The sequence below is a fragment of the Danio rerio genome, chromosome 11, assembly GCF_052040795.2.
Source record: "Danio rerio strain M-AB ecotype USA chromosome 11, GRCz13ab, whole genome shotgun sequence".
Taxonomy (NCBI): domain Eukaryota; kingdom Metazoa; phylum Chordata; class Actinopteri; order Cypriniformes; family Danionidae; genus Danio; species Danio rerio.
The window spans coordinates 6,104,378-6,126,875 of record NC_141031.1 but is presented as its reverse complement, the minus strand read 5'-3'; the positions used below and the strand labels follow the sequence as shown (position 1 = coordinate 6,126,875).

General features: G+C 35.8%; 3 protein-coding genes across 9 annotated transcripts in view; 1 reads left to right on the top strand and 2 right to left on the bottom strand.

Annotated features, from left to right (window-relative positions):
• Positions 1–4,545, bottom strand: part of gtpbp3 (GTP binding protein 3, mitochondrial) — a 46,083-nt gene extending 41,538 nt beyond the window's left edge. For all 3 annotated transcript variants that reach the window (XR_015501966.1, XM_087272401.1, NM_001020769.1), the window contains 4 exon segments: positions 4,376–4,545; positions 4,055–4,296; positions 3,231–3,317; positions 735–937 (listed from right to left, as the gene is read on the bottom strand). Coding sequence is in view for 2 of the 3 variants with exons in the window: in XM_087272401.1 (XP_087128527.1) it covers positions 735–937; positions 3,231–3,317; positions 4,055–4,296; positions 4,376–4,431 (588 nt within the window). In the remaining variant the exon portion in view is untranslated.
• The window catches only part of ranbp3a (RAN binding protein 3a), a 1,280,039-nt gene that overhangs the window by 1,168,765 nt on the left and 88,776 nt on the right, over positions 1–22,498 (bottom strand). The window lies entirely within an intron of this gene.
• ano8b (anoctamin 8b) overlaps positions 8,529–22,498 on the top strand; it is a 43,111-nt gene continuing 29,141 nt past the window's right edge. The window contains exons 1-8 of the mRNA XM_087273134.1: positions 8,529–8,604; positions 8,878–8,917; positions 9,221–9,248; positions 9,386–9,439; positions 9,751–9,867; positions 9,952–10,055; positions 10,636–10,710; positions 13,049–13,435. Of these exons, the coding sequence (XP_087129260.1) occupies positions 13,267–13,435 (169 nt within the window). The 5' untranslated portion in view covers positions 8,529–8,604; positions 8,878–8,917; positions 9,221–9,248; ... (3 more) ...; positions 10,636–10,710; positions 13,049–13,266. The remainder of the gene's footprint in view (positions 8,605–8,877; positions 8,918–9,220; positions 9,249–9,385; positions 9,440–9,750; positions 9,868–9,951; positions 10,056–10,635; positions 10,711–13,048; positions 13,436–22,498) is intronic.

Below are 22,498 nucleotides of genomic sequence, written 5' to 3'. Positions count from 1 at the left end.
GGCCATGTCCGAAATCGCCTACTACTCTAGTATGTGAACTTGAATTTCCTACACGACCGTTAGGAAAGTACTTTCTATACAGTATGAATGTGAGTGGTAAGGATGAAATATGAATGTACTGCAAAAATAAACAGGTAAAAAGGGACCTATTAGGCCATTTTTTCCAGATGTAAAACAAGTCTCTGATGTTCCTAGAGTGTGGGTGTGAAGTTTCAGCTCAAAATACCACACAAATAATGTTTTATAACTCTTTAAGACTGCCGCTTTTCAGGCTTTGATCCTAATTGTGCCATTTTGGTGACTGTCGCTTTAAATTCAAATGAGACTGTGCTCCCAGCCCTTTTTTTCAAAAGAGGGCGGAGCTACAAATGCATATGTTTCAGCATAGTGGCAGATTCAAAAACAAGAGTAACATCCTATGCTAATGAGGGAGAGATCATCACTAATGGGCGGGGCTTTCCTCCCACTGATATGTACAAATGGAGAATGTCAATCTAAATGTTTCTGCAGACATAATTAGATAGATATAATACATTTTAACTATTGTAAGCTGGTTATATTCACACACTGTTGCCACAGAACTGTGTTTAAACCCCTTATTGAAGTGATTTTTGCATAATAGGTCCCCTTTAATGCTATTTAGATTGACAAAAGAATATTTTGGCTTGCACAAAGATCAGATCGTAAAGTATAGGGGAACAATATGAGTTATTCCCGATCAGTCTATTACTCACTCGTTTAAGCTGATCTGTCCAGTCCTGGTAGATGCGGCCCAGGTCTCCTGCCATCTGCCGGAGCGCCTGTCGTCTCTGTGCTTCTGTCTCAGCATGGATCAGATCACTAAGACCTTCAACTTCAGTAAGATCCAACTTTCCAGCGTAAAACGCCCGTCGGGTGAACTCACCTGCCTCTGCAGGCCGCAAGCCAGGCAAACTCCCTGAAACACACACAAACAAGGACACACTTATATAAAAACACTTGAAGACCATCTCTTCCACAACACTGCCTACAATATTTAATCATATTTAAACATAACTTCACATTAAGTCAAAAAGTGTGTTATGCTTTATTAACAAGATCTAGCATATGTAGTTTGATTTGACGGTATCACTTTATTTTGAGGGTGCCATTGCACATTTTGTTGACTAAAAGTTGCATTGCAACTACTTGCCAATTACTTCTCATTTAAGTATCAGTACACATTGTTGCCAACTATTTCCAATGAAAAGTACTTAAAGCCTGCCTGAAAAGAAGCTAAATGTTGCCAGATGACGTCACACACTAATTTGCATATCAGTGACATCATCAGACGGTATCTGACAAATGTGAGCCCGTCATGTCTCTTCTCTCTGAGGCTCCGTGTATTATATTATATTAAAACATTACATTCAGATGCACAATGAATAGGTTTTTATTAACATATTACTTTGTGTGATTACATCATTGCCTAATCGCAACTCAAAACTACATCTCTGTGTAGTATACAAAATAATGTTTTCTCACACTGGTCATCGCAGCAAAAACATTATTTGAAATCTGCCCATTTAGATTTGTATGAAAAATAGAGTTGACAATTTGTAAAATACAAACACTTTTTGATAAGAATTTTATATTTTTAACTATAAAACTGCTAATAAATAGTTTCATTCTTTTAAACAATCCCAGCTTGTGTACTTACTCTTTTTAACTTGTGAAATGAACACATTTGTGAAAGTGACAACAAATATAGCACTACTGGAATTTATTGCTACCTAAATTACCAACAATTATACATGTTAACAAATACCAGTAAATTAATAGTTATGAAAAACAATCTGAACTAGCGATTTACTCTTTTAAAATTGCTAAAAGTAGCCAAATGAATGTTGAAAATTGCTAAATTTCTTGCTAGGTGTTTTTTGAAAAAAAAGTTGCTAGGGTAGTATGAAAAGTTGCTAAATCTAGCAACAAAATTGCCAAGTTGGCAACACTGTTAGTAGACTGTCTGCTTAATATCTACTGATACTGCTCCTTTAACAGACATTTAACTGACTATAAAAAACTTTGCAAGAACATGTCCACTCACACACCCTAACCCCAACCTAACTGTCTACTTATAATCTAATGGGAATTAGTTAGCATGTTGATAAATGTAACTTAAATTCAACAAAATGTGTTAAAGGGACCATCAAAATAAAGTGATACCGATTTGACAACAAAAGCATTTCCAATGCCATGGATTAAACAAGTAAAAAAATAGTGCTGGGTAAAAATGACTTGTGGTTGATCAACTAATTGTGAATCGAGATTAAGTTTAACTGTGTGTACTGTGTATTTTTAATATGCATATATAAATACACACATGCACACACACATATATATATATATATATATATATATATATATATATATATATATATATATATATATATATATATACATACATATATATATATATATATATATATATATATATATATATATATATATATATATATATATATATATATAATTTATTTGAGAAAATGCTTTTTTACATCGAGTAAGTAATGTACATGATACAAATTATATATACATTTAAATATCTATGCAATAAAATTGTTTTGTGTCTATGCATGTGTGTGTATCACATTATGTCAACACAAACCTTTATTTTGGATGTGACTAATCGTGATAATTCTTTGCCCAGCACTAAAAAAATAAAACAAAAGGGAGGAGAGGGTACGTAATCATCAATTTACATCTAAATATATTCTACATAGATCAAATTTTTCATAAAGAGATGTTTACTTTTTGTAAACTTGCATTTGTAAATGTGTACTTGTGTAATTGTGTATTGTAAACTGTACTGTGTAATTATATTGTAAATAATACAATTAAATTTATAACAAAAGCAGCATATTTTAAAGAGTGATCCTTTAATACAGCACAAAATCAAAAATGTTTTAAAAAGATTTAGAGCAATTAAACTTCCACATTATTGTTTATTATTATACAATGTGCAACTGCTTCAGTAAAGCACAAAAATGCTATTTTACATGAGTAAATACATCAGCTGAAGAAACAAAAGCTAAACATTTGAAAGCACAAAACAGATGCTACCATCTAGTGCTCAAACGATGAATCGTCAAAAGGCTGTGATTAGTTGCAGTCATGTATTTCTGATGATTTAATAAACATTTAAATAGAATTTATAGACAATACTGTACTTTATTCAATTACAATTTTGGATCAAAGAGGTTTAAACATACCAAGTGCCTGCAAGACCCCGCTGATGACAGCAGGACCACCGTGAATGTGAAATTCTGCACTGTCCTCTCCAGTGAAACTAGCGGGACCTGAGAGAGTGAAACAGGTCAGATGGTTCAATAGCTCGTTTAAACATTGTGGTTTATTCAGTAGAAACATCTTTAAAATCTTTTTCTTTAATTATTACTTTTATTCAGCAATGAAGCATTCAAATCAATCGAGAGGGGTCTGGATGCAGACCTTGTGCAGATGCAATCTGAGCTGCATGCAATGCTTTTTTAACGGGCTCCACCACTAACAGTCACTAGCTCCATTGAGTGCAATGTGTCTGACATTTTATTATTACTATAACCTTTATTTTACTAGGAAAAGCACATTGAGATTAAAAATCTGATTTACAAGAGCATCCTTGCCAAGTTTTGGCTGAATAATGTTCACATAGGTTTAACAAACAAACAAAAACAAATAACAAGTAACATTCATCCATCAAAACACACATACAAAGACAGATAAAAACTACAGCACATTTACAGGCCAATGTTTCAAACTCCAAATCTTTTAAAATCTTTTTAAAAGCATGTAGTGAAATCAACTCTTTAAACTGCAACCTAGTTTGGAAGTTGCAAAAGGTGCTGCATATTTATTTAAAAGACTGGAGCATTGGCTTCTGAAAATGCAGATTTAGAATTATGGGAAACAATTATGTTTTTAACATTTTATTGTTAACGGGGCAAATGAATGACATTTATGCAATGATATTTAACAAAAATACACTAGTTCTACATTTTAACTTGATGATATAATTGAGGTAAGGAGCCTAAATCACCTGGAAACCATAGGACCAGGCCGCGGTCCAGCAGCTCTTTGCTCTGCGGGTGGCTGATGCTGCGGAGGCTGGCAGTTCGAGGCGCGGGGAGGCTTCGGGTCAGACGGCGAACAGCGAGCGCTGAAGCCGGACCGCTGACCCGGACCACCGCCACCCCACACTTGCCCTGACCCGACGACAAGGAGTAGATAGTGTCATCCCCAGGCCAGCCAGAACAAAACAGCCTTTTCACTAAAAGAGACCTGCCAAAGAAAGAAGCAGTCATGTATGATGTAGCTATTACTGTAACCGAAAGCTAAGTGCTTATGAATGGAAAAAGACCTTGAGACAGCAATTGAGACAGTACTTCTCCTCAAACAACAACTTATAAAATGCATGGTAATGGGCTCTATGAAATGATGTACAGGTTTATTGTACAAATCATTGTTAAACGCTTATTATAAAGCCGTTGGGAGTAACGAGCGCTCCACGTGAGTTTAAAAAGAAATGTTGTAGGCGGTTTGTTATGACCCCTTTTAGGCTAATTTCATTGGTCCGCGTCGTCCGACGTCCGCGCAAATTGGCCTGTGATTCGCCAGCTTAACTGTCAATCAAGTAAATCGCTCCTCTTGTGCGTCCTTCAACTCTGCCCGTGTAGTACTAACACAAGGGTGTTCGTGTGGTACTGATAAAAGGTCCAGTATTGCCCCAAACAGTGTCTTCTTTTAACTGCTATGCCATCATAAATTGAGAAAATAACCCATCAAAGAAGTCTTCCAATGAATTCAAACAATTATTTTTCATGAGTCCAACATGCAGCTGCGCAAGAAAACATACAATATGATGATAGTGATCTTTCACTATAAGTATAGCCCAACTTTTATTCTGAATCTTGTACCAAAAAATACCAGTAAAAAGGTTTGAAGCATCAAAAGCGGCCCACATTAAAGTTAATTTTATTACTAATTAGGTTGTTTTTGTTATCCTTAAACTTTTGATATGTACTTTTCAACAAAAGAGACTAGAAAAATCGTCAAGCTCTACATTATTAATATTATTATGTTTTTATAATTCAGAAGACAAAATTCTGACTGAGGTAAGTCGCTGGCCATTTTGTTATTTGCCCAACAAATGTCCATAGGCTATTTTTTTTAAACTTCAACTACTTTTTTTCTAATAATATGTAATGTAATAACTTTGTTTATTAAAAAAAGTACTTTTTCATATTTCTTTATTTTTCTTTATTCTATACATTTAGCAAACGTTTTTGGTACATTAAATCAGTGGTTATGATGACCACCCAAGCTAATTCAGCTAAAAAATAGTGCTTGAAACTTCACTAAAATGCAGTATTTAATAATTAAATCAAAAACATAAAGCGACAAAAAACCTGGAAAAAACCCACCCTTTTTCACTAAAAATGATATTGGAACAAAAACATGTTATAAAGTAATAACATGTTTGTTGACTTTTATAGCATGGTCTATAGATTACATTAAATTAATAGATCACTTAGGAATAGCTAAATTTTAAGTTTTGTACAATTATTAGCGTATGCCAAGTGTGACACTATCAGTTGAGATGCTGAATTAAATATGTGTACATTTTAAAATAAGCTGTCAAAAAACAGAGCTAAAAATAAGTTACTTTAACTATGTATTTCCCCTGACTGGTTTAAAAAAGTTATAACGTCAGGTTTAGTTCCTACAATGTTGACCTGTCCCACATATACACATTTGCATTGCTAACACACAGAAATACATAATAAAATAAATGTAGTGCTTACGAATGCAGAATGAAGCAAACTCAAGCTTGAATTTAGAGTTTTGTTCTCATCTTCCACTGCATTTATCTCTATGGAGATCCTGCAGGGTCTCCTAGTGGCAATAATCATAAAGTGCCCCCTTCTGATATTTTTAACACAAGGGGTCAGCAGAGACATTTAATAAAATGTATGATCTGCACTGTAATTTTTAAACTAGTCTATAATAATTATAAATTTACATTTTTAGAAATTGTGTAAAAACTATCATTTTTATTCATGAAATCCAATAATTTAAATAAGATGCAAAGAAACTGTTTATGTTTTGTTATACTCAAACTGAAGGATTAAAGAACATTTAGAAAATGCAAAGTGGATAATCTTGATTCACCTTGATTTCTGGATCTATTTTTTTATATATTACAATATTAATTAAACACATAGTATTAATATAATATGAATCACATAGCAATATCACTGTTGAATCTTGTGAAGTATCCTGAAGGATTCTGTTAAACCAATCTGACAGGCCTATTATGCTCTTTTGTTCAAAGAGGCACAATAGATCACCCTCAGATTTAAGCGCTCTGAAATATTCAACTGGGAAGATATTTTTTGCATTAATTAATAAATAATAGCCTGCTTCATCAGGCTGTTTCTCGTTTTAGTCCCATAGAAATATAGAGTGGGGATTTATCCAGATAGACATAGTTGTGCAATGTTGTGAAGATTCTAGGTTGGAAATAAACCCTAAAATCTGACTTACTGAGAAACAGATTGTAATTTTATTATTAATTACTATTATAATTATATACATTTTTCCTTTTATATTCTATTTTCTTCTCTATCTTTAGTACTTCTAAAAAAATTTAGTCAACTTCAGGTGGTTTTAAGTTTTTTTTTTATTGAGATATTAATTGCAGCATTACAGAAAATATTACAACATCTCTAGTTAGTTTTTTTTTTTTTTTTTGTAAAAAAAAAAAGAATTCAACAAATAAAATAACACACAATAAAGCATAATTAGGACAGACCCAGAATACAATTTTCAAAAAACACAAAACACCTAACCCCTAAAACCCACCCCACTCCATGGGACTAAAGCTTATGCAGTACTGGTGTGTCCTTCACCATCTGGGTATTCAATACGCTTTCAAGATAGAGGAGAAGAGGAGACCAAACTTTGTCAAATTTTTTCAATTTCTTTGCCGTAAGAAATCTGATCCTTTCCAAATGTGCTAATTTAGTTAATACTTCCAGCCAAGATCTAAATGATGGGGATTCTGTTGATTTCCGAAACCTTTGCCATAATAAGGCTGTAGGACAACAGTTGTTTTTGGAAGTCCTCACTGTAAAAAATTTCCAGGTTTTCACAACAAGTTACTGTAATTTTTCACAGTAAATTACATTAGTATCCCTTCACAGTATTTAACTGAAAAACTCACAGTAATATGTTGTATTCATAATTTTATTGTGAAATTACGGCAGGTAGCATGATTACAGCAAATTACTGTGAAAAGGGCTATATCTTTTGCACGTTAGTTATAGAAATTCAAACCTTTTTTAAACTCAACGTAGAAATTAATACAAATGAACTTTTAACAGATAATAACAGAATGTTATAGCCCCCAAAACGATTTGGTTACCAACATCTTTTTGATTGTACTGCACCTTTATTTAATTTTATACAGTTAACATAGAATAGGAAATAGTATTTAATGAACATAACTGTGTGCTTAGCCAAAACATAATAAACTGGAATAAAAAGTAATTAATTAATGAAACCAAAGACTGTTAAACAGCCAACAATTATTTCAATGTCAGGGTAAATGTCTGCTTTAGACGGTTTCATGAGTATTGGGCACCTGTCATCGCCTGGAGGTCACTAATCTCAGAAATACATATATATATATATAAATTATTATTTTTTTATCTATATAAATAAACCACAGATTAGAGTTTTAAACAACTACATTCTAGCATGAAAAACAGTTAAAACTTCATTTTCGGACGCATATAGAGCCATCGAAGACGGGGCAATTGTCCCAATGTCTAGCCTGAAGACAGGCGCCTCTCGGCGGATACATGAGTAAAGAGCGCCGTTACCGCCTGGAGGTCATAGATCTCCGCTACCGGCAAAACACACTTAAAATTACACACAATTTTTACTAACAGTCCACAGATTTGAGTTTTGAAGAACTACATTCTCGCATGAAAAAGTGTTAAAACTTTATTTCATTACATATTACAAGCAATATTTATAATATTATGTGCCTTCTCATCCACCATTACAGCTTGATGCAGCTTGGTGCGAAATGAATCCTGGGAGGAAAAAATAATAATTCTCAATACACTCCAAACGAACTTTATTCTTATTGTTAAAGTCAGAGATATGTAATATTTTGAATGGCTAAGAAAATAATTAACTTTATATTTCAATCAATATATTACTCTTGCACTGCTTCGGTTCAGGACTCGTGTGACATTGAATCAGATTCAGATATTTTATCAGACGTGTTCATGAGCTCTTAGTCATCAACAAGCAATTCGTGTACAAGCAGTACACGGACCAAGCAATATGATGAAATATTAATGAATTATATGTTTGCGTCTTACAATATTATACAAAACGGAATCGTTTTCAGGCGAATTCGACTCTTTACTGTTCACTTAAAGGAGCCGAATTCGACTCTTTACTGTTCACTTAAAGGAGCCGATTCATTGAACAGAACTGACTCGACTCGACCGCAAACAAGCGCCATCACCACAGACAACGCCGTCGTCTCTTCACCCAACGGATTCATCCTCGGTAAGTGTTAAAATATGACTTTTGTCCGTTAAATGATTGTTGTATGTGTATTTCTGTATAGTGCATGTCATTTAACAGGAATTTACCGAGTACTTTAGTTGTACTCGCACGGACAGGGTTTAAGCGCGCCTTTTTTTAAAGCAAGAAATTAACGACGCCAGATGGTGATTGTAGTGTTTTCTGAGGTATTAGCATAACGTTAACGTTAGTTCCTGAAAAAAGAAAGGGAATTTTCTTTAATTGACTTCTTGTTAACTGCATTTTCTGTTTCAGTACAAGACTGAAGTAAAGGTGAAATGACTATAACGTTAAGGTAAGCTCTGACCTTCACTTAAGTTAACGTTACGGTTAGTGACCATCATGTAACTGTTATGTTAATTTTGTTCACTGTAACGTTAACGTTAAGTTAGTTAAATAAACTAAACTCATTATGAAACAAGTCTTAACTGTTTTATTAAATGAGGCTTATAATACAATTCAGTTGTATTCTTTTAAACTAACACTAACACAGTACATATTGTATATTTCTCACTGGTGTTAATGCAGTGCTAACATTTACTAATGAGAACTAATTGTATATTGTCACTAACTGTAGATTTTATTTTTTGGTGTTCAGGTGTACCTGATAATAGCTAAAGTGTGAGGTGAGTGTAAATTCTGAGCACACAAATATAACCTAAATTCATTATCACAATCTAAACCTATATATATATATAGAGTGTGTGCGTGTGTTAGGTTGAGTCTTATTCTACTCTTATTATATTCATTTTTTTTTTTACAGCCACTGATGTTGAAACACTGATGCTACCAATCAACCCTCGCTTGATTATTAAAGGTAATGTTGATGCCTTCCTCATTTTTATTAGATTTTTAAATGTCAGGTTTTTCACAGATTTGTTGTGAGCAGTTTCTTGTACAAACTCTTTTTCTTCTTCCAGAAGTTCCACCAGTACCTCCAGTAGTAGTAAATATTAGACAAAGATTTTTTTAAACTATAGTTTTTATTTTTATTAGCAATTTTACTGGGCATGTGTGTTTGTTTGCTTGGTTTTTAATAGGCAGAGCATGGAATGTCAACTTTGTTTCTACAAACAAATTTAATTATTCACAAACACCTCTAATTTAATCCTTCTTTCCCCCTTTTAGTCTTATTCCTTGGAGGGTCGAGTGGTCATGGGACCTCACCTGGATTTCACAACTGACTTTGAATCTGGTCTGAAACTGAAGTATGCTGAAGTTGCCTTTTGCACTCTGGAATTTAAGGTAATGTCTATGGTAATGGGGGGGTTTAAACAAGGAATGTATAGGAACACAAGTCATGACTCCCCTTGTCCCCTTGCTATAAAGGGCTGTGTTGCAGACACAAATTGTTTGTCTGTGCTGGAGACCAGAGGGGAAGCTGTCTTTAAAAGGATGGGGCTCTTATACCATATGTGAAGTTACCTATTCAGGTGAGTGGATTACATACAAGTCATTGCAAATGCATAAATAGTAGGAAATTTTTACTGGGCAGCACAAATTAAGTGAAACTCAAAAAACGTTGAAAAATATTTGGAATATTTGCAAAAAACTTGATTGAAATGAATGCAACACAAGTGCTGTATCACTTCAATCAAGTTTTTTTTTTGCAAAATTTTTCTTATATTTAAATCATAAAAAATTAGCTTGATGCAAGAAACATCCTGCTAGTATTCAAGAGCAAGTGCTGTGATGCATGTGTTAACTTTGCAATAAGTGTGAACCCAGCATTAGATTATAGTCTGTAAACAGAAGATGTAAATCAAATCAACTGTTTTAAAATGCTCTGCCTAGGTCATTAAAATCACTATTTGTTGTTGGACTGTTCTTGATTGTGTGTTTGTGATGGAAATGCTTTTCAGATGTTTTTGTTTAAATGATTGCAGTTTGACTGAGCTACAGTATTGTCAGCATGTTCAAACTGAGCTAACAGTAATTTTGCTCTGTAGTGCAGCAGTAGTGTCCCAGTAGTGTTGTATGAAGCTAACTGTTTGTCTGCCCTTTTGCTTATAGGTGCTTTTTGGGCACCAGTTTGGAGATGGGAGACAGACGAAGTCAAAGAAGCAGAGAAGACGCATCAACCAGCAAGTGTGTAAAATTATCAGGAAAATGATTGACCTTGAATAGACGACTGCCTAATTTAGCAAGAAGTTTTGTCTCTCTCTCTCATGTGTGTATATATATATATATATATATATATATATATATATATATATATATATATATATATATATATATATATATATATATATGTGTGTGTGTGTGTGTGTGTGTATATATATATATATATATATATATATATATATATATATATATATATATATATATATATATATATATATATATATGTGTGTGTATATATATATATATATATATATATATATATATATATATATATATATATATATATATAATGAGAGACAGAGAGAGCGCACTCTGAAGCACTGCTTTTTATATGTAAGCTACATATGATGTCAGATTTTTTTATGAATATGTTCTTATAGTATTTTTTGAGACTTCACCTTCACCTTTTGAAAGTTTTCTGAAATGTTTACACAGATGTCATTAAGCTGTTAAATAAATCTGTAAAATGTATGTGTGTTTGTTTTTATTTTGATTTTAGAGTCTTCTCAGATCACCCAAAAATGAAGATTCTGTCGTCATTTACGCATCCTCAGGTTGTTTGGACACAAAGAGGATTATTTGATATTTTTATTCCTGTGTTTAACAAAAAAAATCATTTTTAACAGAGCTGGAACAACCTGAGGGTGAGTAAATCAAGATAGAATTTTCATTTTTGTGTGACCTAAAATTGCTTTGAAATTTTACAGCACCAAACTGTTAAATTACAGTAATCCGGGATATAATTGTAACTTTACAGTTAAATCAGGTATTTAAACTGCAACCTACTGCTAAATCACAGTAATCGTTTTGCAAATTCACAGTAAAATATAGTTAATTCTACAAGATAATACTGTGAAATCACAGTAACAGACTTTATTATCTACTGTAAAGTTACAATATATGGTTGTAATTTCACAATAATTTAATGTGACAAAACCACAGTAAATTACTGTGAACTACCTCACAATAATTTACTGTGAATTTACATACAGTAATTTACTGTGAAAGTAATGCAATTATTAGCCAGTAATTTACTGTGAATTTAAGGTCAAATTTTTTACAGTGCTGGAGTGAGTTAACTTCAGTTGTTTTTAAATGTGGTTTATAAATAAATAGTGTATTAAATTGCATGCTAAATAATAATAATAATAACAACAACATATGAAAAATATGATCTCATCTGCTTATCGCGTAAACCTATTTTCATACACTGTAAAACCCAATAAGTTAGGGAAACTCAAACCATTTGAGGAAACCGATTGCAACAAACCATTTAAGTTCAATTATCCTAATGAGTGCTATGAACTTATTTGAGTAAATTAAGCAATGTGAGCACAGTAAAATCTAATAAATGAAGAGAACTCAACTGAGTACTGTTAAACCCAATAAGTTAAGACAACTCAAACCGTTTGAGGAAACCGATTGCTACAAACCATTTAAGTTAATCTATGAGTTCTGTGAACTTACTCCATTTAAGCTGAAGTAATGAGGTATTTAATTACCTCATTATCTTCAACACTGAGTTCAAAACTCTTTTCAAATGAGTAGAATTATCTTACAGTAAATTTTAAGTTAACTGCACTCATTTCATTTGATAAAGTTGACGGTTGGGTTTTCAATCAATAACAAAAATTTGCATTTAAGGAGAAATCCTAAACAACCGCTGTTGCATTTCCTTGCTAGCATTTTTTTCAAAACTTCATCACATTTACAGCATTTAATGAAGTTGTTGACAAAAATTACAACAATATAAAAATGCTATACTAACAGAAACCGCAAAAATCAGCCTATTCCAGCACAGAAGAGTTGGAGAGAATGAGTTTTGCTTTTTCTAAATGCTGAGGTTTGATAGGCAATGTAATGGGCAAATCAATACATCAATACACTCAGGCTGAGGTCAGCCAGCTAATAATGCATGTCCTGTGAGACTGTGGCAGTGTGAGTAGACTTTATCTCTAGCCGAGTGGGTTTTCCAGCACACACAGACGAAGAGAGGCACGCACGCACGCACGCAAACACACACACACACACACTTAGATGTTTATAAAAAATAATTGTAAATATACAGATTATTATTATTTATTATTACTGTTTTATCCTAAAACATTGATTGTTAAATGTACAGTTTATTCTGATTTATTTTATTATCTTATTTATTATTTGTCTTTTACTACTAGCTATTTACTTTGTTTATGTTTTATATACACTCTTTGTATTTTCTTTTAAATGTAAACTTAATAAATGTTTTGGCAATACATTTGTCATGTCAATAAAGCCATTTTTTTTCTTGTGAATTTGAAAGGCGGTGTATCTTCTCCTCTTCTTTGTCCCTCCTCCACCATAGTAGCCTGTACTCCTCCTCGCGCCGCAGTCGCTCTCTCCTCGCATCGCATCCCGCTGCAAACAGGATGACTCACAACAACCTTCACTTCACCCTCACCTTCATTTAACCCAGCCGGTGTGTATCCTCGCACACTGCGCCCCATTTCTGCCTTCATTCCCCGCTGAAACAGCAGCAGCATGATGCCCGACACGGCGGCGGCCGCTGCTGCATCATCGGCGAGCAACATCAGCAGCAGCAGCGACGGCGAGAGCTCGCGGCTCAGACACCGGGCGCAGGGAGACGCGGAGCGGGCAGAGCAGCAGCAGCACACCGCTGCCCCTCAGACCACATCAGCTGGCGTTTTGGGTGAGTACGAAAGGGCGAATACGGACGGGACAGGTGCTTATGACGGGAGAGGAGAGTGGGCATTAGGGGCATATATTCTTCTAGCCGAATGAACAATGCGGCGCTTTGTTATTGCTGTCTGCCGTTTACGTACATATATAGATGCTCTGGAGTCTTCGTGTTGATGTATCTGTGGCCTGTAAGGTCATGCGGCAGCACCACTTCAAACTCGATATTCGAGCTTTTAGTCATAATATGGGCCATGCGCTACTTTCTTCCGCTCGACTAACGTTAGTCCATTTATGTACGGGCCTTTAGGCAGGTTCAAGTAGTCTGAGGCGGATTTGTTGCTTGAATCGTTTCTGTTTTGATACAGTGGTGTTGTTGTCTTGGGGTTTTTATTGATGCTTCTTTTTGTGGCTGATTGTGAATCATTATACAGCAGTAAGTTCGGGTCCTTAAATCTGATTGGATGTTAGATCTAAGAGTGCTTATATGTGGTCTGGCAGCACTGAGACTTTTATCATCACCATTTGTCCCAGTTCACCGCTTGCAAATGATGTGAAATTTAGGCCTACATCAATCATAATATCAGTGTTATAAATGTTGTGATAAGATGCACTGTAAAAAAAAAACTAACTTTACAAAAATATCTCAAAATTTTTTACAGTAATTTTTTGTCATTTCAAATTCTATTAAAATGACAATCAATCCCTCTAAATTAACAGTTTGACTTTCATTTTAGGTACTTTATCATTAAAGACAAATTGCTGACATTTTTGTTTTCATACAGGGGAATTACAGTATTATTTATACAGTATTTTTTCTGTTATTTTAAATTATATTCAATAGTCCGTAAAAATTACAAACAATATCTGTAAATTAACAGCTTGACTGTTATTTTATGTACTTTTTGAAATAATGACAAATTATCGCAGTTTGTCTGTTTTATACAAAAAAATTGCCATATTAATTACACAGTGTTTTTTCCTGTTTTTTTTTTTTTGCAGTACATTTAAAATGACGTAAAATTAAAGTATTAAATTGTAATTATTTGCTCTGTAAAAACAAAAAAACAAAAAAAGTAAAATAACTGGCAGCTACGGCTGCCGAACAAAAACCATAAAATTACGGTAAAACTTCTTAAAGTGCAAAAATAACAAATCTATATATATTTTTATTTAAAATGTTTACAGAAAAACACCGTTATTTTAAAGACTTTTCCTAGATTATTACAATCAAATCCGTTCAATAAAGTTACACACTAAGGGCCCTATCATACACCCAGCGCAATGTGACACAAGGAATTGTTGTTTGCTAGTTTTAGCTTGGCGCAAGAGTTGTTTTGACATTTTCCGCCGCGCTGTTTAAACAGCAAATGCATTTGCGCTTGCTCATATGTGCTGGTCTAAAAAGGAAGGTGTTCTGAGGCGCAAACAAACGAGATACAACTGATTACATTTCTCACAACTTTTAAATTACAGTTCTATTTATTTAATAGTATTTATGTAAAACATGTCGAGGTTTAAGTTATATGGAATGATTTAGTCACAAATCTTAAATGAAATGGAACTGTGACGTTAAGGGGCGCTGACAAAGGAGTGCAGATCCAAAATGCAGGTTTATTAGGTAAGCAACAGTCAACACAGGGGCAAACAGATGTATGCAGGGAATCCAGAGTCATGGTCAAATAACAGCAGAGCAGCACGGAGGCCTAATGGTTAGCTCCACGGCCAAACAGCAAGAATGTCACCGGCTGAGACACTACCTGGCCAATTCGGCATTTCTGTGCAGAGTTTGCATGTTCTCCTCGAGTTCATGTGGGTTTTCACCGGGCTTTCCGGTTTCCTCCCACAGACCAAAAACATGTAATGTAAGTGAATAGGCAAATCTAAATTGACAGCGTAGACACTCCATAGCATTATAATCTACTTCCAACATTATCAAGCAGGGGAGTTCTCGAGACCTACCTGAACTTGGACTCCCCTCTCGCCCTGCAATGGGACAGCATGCCAAACACGCTCCATAATCAATCATCAGCTTAGGGCGAACTCTTGAAAAGGTCAAAAATCTTGGAGGTACTCAGGGTGAGCAAATGGCAAATTAAACACTTTGCGCGGACTATCCCTTTAAGAGCTGTGTAAAACCTGTCTGTAATGACGTTCACGGCCCTTTGGCCGCCGGGAAGGAGAAGGCGGAGAACCGACGCAGTTTTTAACATATTTATTTAAACATGAATGGCAGCTCCTCACGGAGACTGCCGTCTAAACCAAAGCAAACAGACGGCAGCTCCTCACGGAGACTGCCGTCAAACTGAAAGCAAAAGTAAAATATGTCCGGGCCCGGTTCTCTCTCAGCTTCCTCTGCCATCGTTCCTCCTTTTATCGTCCAGAGCTCCTTCCGTAGGATCCGAAGCAGGTGCGCACCGCAGGTGTATCCACTTACGCGGTGGCCTCACTCCGTTCCCACGGCTCTCGGCCATGCCCCCTTGCCACATAGCCTGCTTGGCTGTGCATACTCCGGGGTGGGGGTGGGATTGGGGAGGGTTTGGTGCCACAGCACCCACGAGACCTATATGAGATGGGCTGAGAGAAAAGGAGGTGGAAAAAAAAAAGGAGGAACGATGGCAGAGGAAGCCTAGAGAGGACCGGGCCCGAACATATTTTACTTTTGCTTTCAGTTTGACGGCAATCTCCGTGAGAAGCTGCCGTCCGTTTGTTTTGGTTTAGACGGTAGTCTCCGTAAGGAGCTGCCGTTCATGATATAAATAAATATGTTAAAAACTGCGTCGGTTCTCCTTTTATCGTCCAGAGCTCCTTCCGTGGGATCCGAAGCAGGTGCGCTCCGCAGGTGTATCCATTTACGCGGTGGCCTCACTCCGTTCCCACAGTTCTCGGCCAGAAGCCCTCGTCACACTGTCAAACTTATTACATAGCAACAGTTCATTTCACATCCTTATATGAGACCTACCTTTCAGACATAATCGATGGTACTGGTAAATAAAGTAGGTTAATAATGTAGTTGTTGGACTCTGGGCTTGTATTCAAAATTCCAGCCCATTCAGTCATTCATAATTTCTACTTTCCTTCACAATGCCCCATTCATATGAGAAGATCACTCGATACGTGCTGCACAGCATTTGCTTTGTGAAAGGAGAAAATGCACTGCCTGGCCAAAAAAAAAAAAATCAAGGAGTCTATGATTGAATCTTTGTCTTTCAGTGAGTTATATGGCTCTGGCTTGTTGTATGTTTGGCAGTAATACTAATTCTAAGTGATGCAGTGTGCAGCTTTTCACTTCTTAAACATCCATGTCAGAATATCTATCCCACAGTAAAGATGTGAGTGCTAGTATTCATCTGGCTCAAATAGTGAGAAGGCTTTATTTTTAAACATGACTCAACCAGTTAACCTGAATCCCACTGAACCTCTTTGAATGTGTCTTCTTCGGGACGTGCTTTAGTAGACTTTACTGAGTCTGAGTGGTTCTGCCGGGGGTCAGATAGGATCATCTCTAGATAACCGAGTGCATTTGGCATTGCGATGATTTTCAGCGACTACAGGCAGTTGATTTCCATCAGGAGTTGCATTCAATTTAGGCAGAGATCATGTGTTGTTAAAGGGAGCAGCTCCACTGTGTAAAGATCTAGTAGTATTCAGTAGTTGTTAAATTCCTTAACCTTCCTTTAGTTGTTAAAAGGATAGGTCACCCAAAAATGAAAGTTCTGTCATCATTCAGTCATCTTTAAGTGCTTCCAAACCTGTTTAAGTTATTTTCTTCTGTTGAGTGCAGAAGAAGATATTCTGAAAAATGTTGGAAAAAACAGCTATTGACTTTTATAGCATTATTTTGTTCCTACTATGGATGTCAGTGACAGAATAAAATGTTCTACTAAAGAACTCCAAATAGTGACCTTTTTTGTCTTGCGATGAATGATGTAGTGTTTCAGATTAATATTTGTCCCTTTCATCCTGCAGACAAGTCTTAAGTTGAGCAACAGTACACGGTCTTCGTTGTTGCATTTTACATCTCACAATCGTGAAGGCAGTACTATTTAGCATTAATGGTGCCATCACAGAAATCCGAGTTAGCCTAGCCAAGGGCACTGAGACACCCCCATACCATGACAGATTCTGGCTTTTGGACTTGTTTCTGGAAACAGTTTGGATCTTTTTCTTTTTGATCCGAAGCACACAGCGTCCATTTCTTCCAAAAATGACCTGAAATACTGATTCATCTGACCACAGTACAGGTTTCCACTGTGTGATGGTCCATCCCAGATGCCTCAGAGTTCAGAGAAGCTGATGCCGCTTCTGGACACTGTTACCATAGGGCTTCCTTTTTTCACAGCAGAGTTTTAACTGTTTTAACTTTAATTGTGGTACTTGACAAAGGTTTGCCAAAGTAGTTCTGAGCCCATGTGGTGATATTATTTATAGGTGAATGCTAATTCTTGATTGGAGATCACAGTTGTTCAGTTTAGGCTTGCACCTTTGTCCTTCACACACTGAAATTCCTTTAGATTCCTTGAATCTTTTAATTATGTTATGCACTGTTGAAGGTGAAATATCCAAATGTCTTGCTCTCTTTCTCGAGAAACATCCTTTTTAAACATTTCAATCATTTTCTTGTGTATTTTTTGCCAAACTGGCGATCCTCTGCCCGTTTTTGCTCCTGAAGGACTGGACCAGGGGTCAGGAACCTTTTTTAGCAAAGAGTCGTTTCTGAATGCTTTTGCAAACGCATTTTTTAAAGAGCTACTGATACTACTATAAATCAGGTGTTCTCAAACTTTTCAGCCCGCGACCCCAAAAATAACAATGCCAATGACTCGCGACCCCCACTATTTTCGGAAGTGCTTATAATCATACAAACTTTGCACACAACACTCACACAAACCAGCAGGCCTCCAAAAACAAACATATTGACAACACAAAAAAAGTGCAATAGTCTAACAACCATATATATTTTTTTATTATTATTTAATATTAACCTCACCAAATGAGACTGGTGGGCACAATATTTAAGTTACATCACAAGTCTTTTCTTGGTTTAATTTTGGTGCTGTAAAGTTTCAAAATGTTTAGCTAGGATATTGTATTTTTTATGTAATTATTTTTATCTGTAGGTTATGAATTAACAATGGTAATTTTAAAAGTTTATTTAAATTTATTAGATTTTTGAAAATCACCAAGCGACCCCCTCTCATTGTCCAACGACCCCCCCCCAAGGGGTCCCGACCCCCACTTTAAGAACCACTGCTATAAATAATACAGCTTTAAACAAAATCTTTATGCCCATGCACAACTCAAAAATAAAGAAATGCAAGTCTTTGTGTAAAGAAATTACACTAAAAAGGAATTGTAATTGTATTTTCAATAGGAAACTTTTGGATTTTCAGTGATGGTTATAATTTTTTAAACCGCCAGATATTATTGAAGGGAGACAGCTGAAGAGCCACATATTTTTGGTCAAAGAGTTCCCTACCAATGGACTAGACCTTTCTTAGATGCTGGTTTAGTACCAAATCATAATTACAATCACCTGCTGACATCACCTGTTTCAAATCACATCATTATTTAACCAGTTTACCTGATTACTCGCCCTAAACTGCTCCTGTCCCAACGTTTTTTTAGAACGTGTTGCAGGTCTGAATGACAGAAAAGGATGTATATTTACAAGTGAAATGAAGTTAACTGGACAAAACATGATATATATATAACGATATATATATATATATATATATATATATATATATATATATATATATATATATATATATATATATATGTTATATATGTGTATATGTATATATATATATGTTATATATGTGTATATATATATATATGTTATGTTGTGTTTATATTGTCTGCAATGAAATACAAGTCAAAGTAAATATGAAAATCACTACTTTCTTTTTTTTTATTTGGGTGTTCTATACTGTCCCAACCTTTTCTGGTTTGGGGTTATAGATTTCTCAGTTGCACATTAAACAGGGTTGATTATACATTGATATATACATTCCCCTGATTGCAATGTTTTACACACCATCTCATTTGAGAATTTAAGCAAACATTTATTGCTGCCCTCTGTAGTTATTGTTGCGCAGCAAAGTCTGTCTATGCAGTAAATCCTTCAATGGCAAATCATGTAGTCATTACCAGAATTTTTGGCTCATCAGCAGTATGAAATATAGCTGTTTTCAGTGCTTTCTTTATCAGCAGCCTTTTATTTTGGAGTAAGCGTTTGCAGCACTTCATAATGTCTGGGTCTGATGACCCCTCTGATTGGAGAAGTGCACTTAAAGTAGTTAATCACCACAGCATTTGAAGAGAATCCAAAACTGCAAAGGACTTTTCTTTTGGTTGTGCAGTTGCTATTCTGTAGACCTCATTAGGAAGTTCATGAATTTCATTGCAAATTATTTGTTAAGCTCGCTCTCTCTCTCTCTCTCTCTCTCTCTCTCTCTCTTTCTCTCTCTCTCTCTCTCTCTCTCTCTCACATTTCACATTTCACATTTTCACATTTTAGGTGCTTTATTGGCATGACAAATAACTGTACATTCGTATTGCCAAAGCAGTGCAGCGTCGCTGCGTACAGACAAGACAGTGCAAAAAGGGCAGTAGTGCAAACAAATATGAACATAAAATATAATATAGAAATAAAGAAAAAAATGTAAAAAAATAAAAATAGATTAATAAAAATAACAATATATCAGTAAAACTAAAAATATTAATAAAAATAAAAATAGATTAATGGTAATTTGTGAAACGGGATAAAAGTGGTGACAATAATATAAACAGTAAGTCCACGAGTAAAGAGTTCCAGTTGTGTGTTGGAGACAGTGGAGCGGATCATTGTGGGTTCCTCAGACGGTGGCAATGAAATATCTCTCTCTCTCTCTCTCTCTCTCTCTCTCTCTCTCTCTCCGTCTCTCTCTCTCTCTGCATGTGTAATCTGCTATCTTTTTTTCTAACTGATGTCTAACATTATGACAGCGTGCCATTACAGCAGCATTAGGCTTTACACACTGGGTAAAAATAAAGCTTTGAAAGTTCTGAGAAATTGAGCTAGCGAGTGCTGACCGATGATTGACCAGACCACAGGTGTCCAGACCACTATTGGCATGCTAGAAAATACTAGAAAATTGTATTTAAAATGTTTTTCACGTATTACACTGATATAATAATATTAATAATAATAAAAATTATTTTAATTATTTAAAAAATGATTACGGAAGCATTATAAATAACCAGAGTTTTTCACTCCAGTTATCTTCGTCTTGAAGTTTCCCCCCCTACTTCCCACGCTTTTTTTCAATTGGGCGACACGGTGGCCCAGTGGCTAGCACTGTTGCCTCACAGCAAGAACACCGCTTGTCCAACCTCCTATCGGGCCGGTTGGCATTTCTGTGCAGAGTTTCCATGTTCTCCCCCTGTTCGCATGGGTTTCCCCCGGGTTCCCCGGTTTCCTCCCACCGTCCAAAAACATACACCATAGCCAATCGACTAAACCAAATTATCACCCAAGACAAACTTAGTTTACACTTCTCACATGGCGACAAGCAGGGGAGTTCTCGAGACCTACCTGAGCTCGAACTCCCCTCTCGCCCTTCTCACGGGAGGGAGCCCTGAGCTTGAGGGTATTACGAGCTCAGGGCTCTCTTCTGAGACAGCATGCCAATTACGCTTTATTGCTTATCAGCTAAGTGTGAACTCTTGAAGACCAATTTAGCTTACCCAATTCAGCTTTTTGGACTGTGGGGGAAACCGAAGCACCTGGAGGAAACACACATGAACACGGGGAGAACATACAAACTCAGAACACAGAAATGCCAACTGACTCAGCTAAGGCTCGAACCAGCAACCTTCTTGCTCTGAGGCAACAGTGCTAACCACTTTCTAATGTATCGGAATCGAATTTGATGTGCAAGTAAATCAAATTTGATGTTTGAATGATTCGAATTTGGCATGCAAAGGAAGTGAATTTGACGTACGAAAAAATCAAATTTAACACGCTAATGAAGCAGACTTGATGAGCGAATGAATCGTGTCGAATCATGAATGAAGCGAATTTGGCACGCGAATGAAGCTGCGGTTGGTTACACTAGAGTTTGTGTGTGCGAAATTCTGTCGTACATTGCTGCGAAAAGAGGCGGGAATAAAAAAGATTATTAGACATTAAAATAAGCGAGCGATTACTCCATGTTTTAAATTTCTGTCCAGAGAGGTCATGTTTTGATCTTCGATTGGTCTCGCGCAGTCAAGTGATGCGATTTCGCAGGTCACCAAGCTTGAACTTTGCACCTCAGCAACCTGCAAAACTTGACGCATGACACCGCGTTTCCGGTCTGACGCATTCGCGTGCGTATAAATGGAAGTCTATGGGAGGAAAAACCCAGTGTGACCGCAGCTTGAAGCGAATTTGACGTGTGAATGAATTAAATTGGATGTGCAAATGTATCGAATTTGATTTGCGAATTAATCGAGTTTTATGCGCAAATTTAGCGAATCTGTCACTCCAGTGAAGCAAATTACATGCGCGAATGAAGCAAATTTGATGTGCGAATAAAGGGAATTTGTGGTGCAAATGAATCGAATTTGACGCGCAAATTAATTGAATTGAGTTTGATGCGCGAATGAAGCGAGTTTGACCCGCGAATGAATCGAGTTTGGCAAACAAATGAAGCCAATTTGACGTGCAAATAAAACGATTTTGGTGATTTAAGCGAATTTGATGCGTGAATGAAGCAAATTTGACAGGCACATGAAGCGAATTTTATTTTATATATTTTTATTTTATTTTATTTTTTTAAAGATTATATTTTTATTTGTGTTTTTTTTAGGGGCTTTTCAGCTTTTATTGGTATAGGATAGTGGAGGACAGACGGGAAAGTATTAGGACCAGAGAGAGGGGAAGGGTCGGCATGGGACCTCGAGCCGGGAATCGAACTCATGTCGCCGTGAGCACCATGGTGCTATATGTCGGCGCACTTAACCACTAGGCTATTGGCACCGACTATGAAGCGAATTTTATGCGCGAACGAAGCAAATTTGTCGTGCAAATGAAGCGAATTTGACGAGC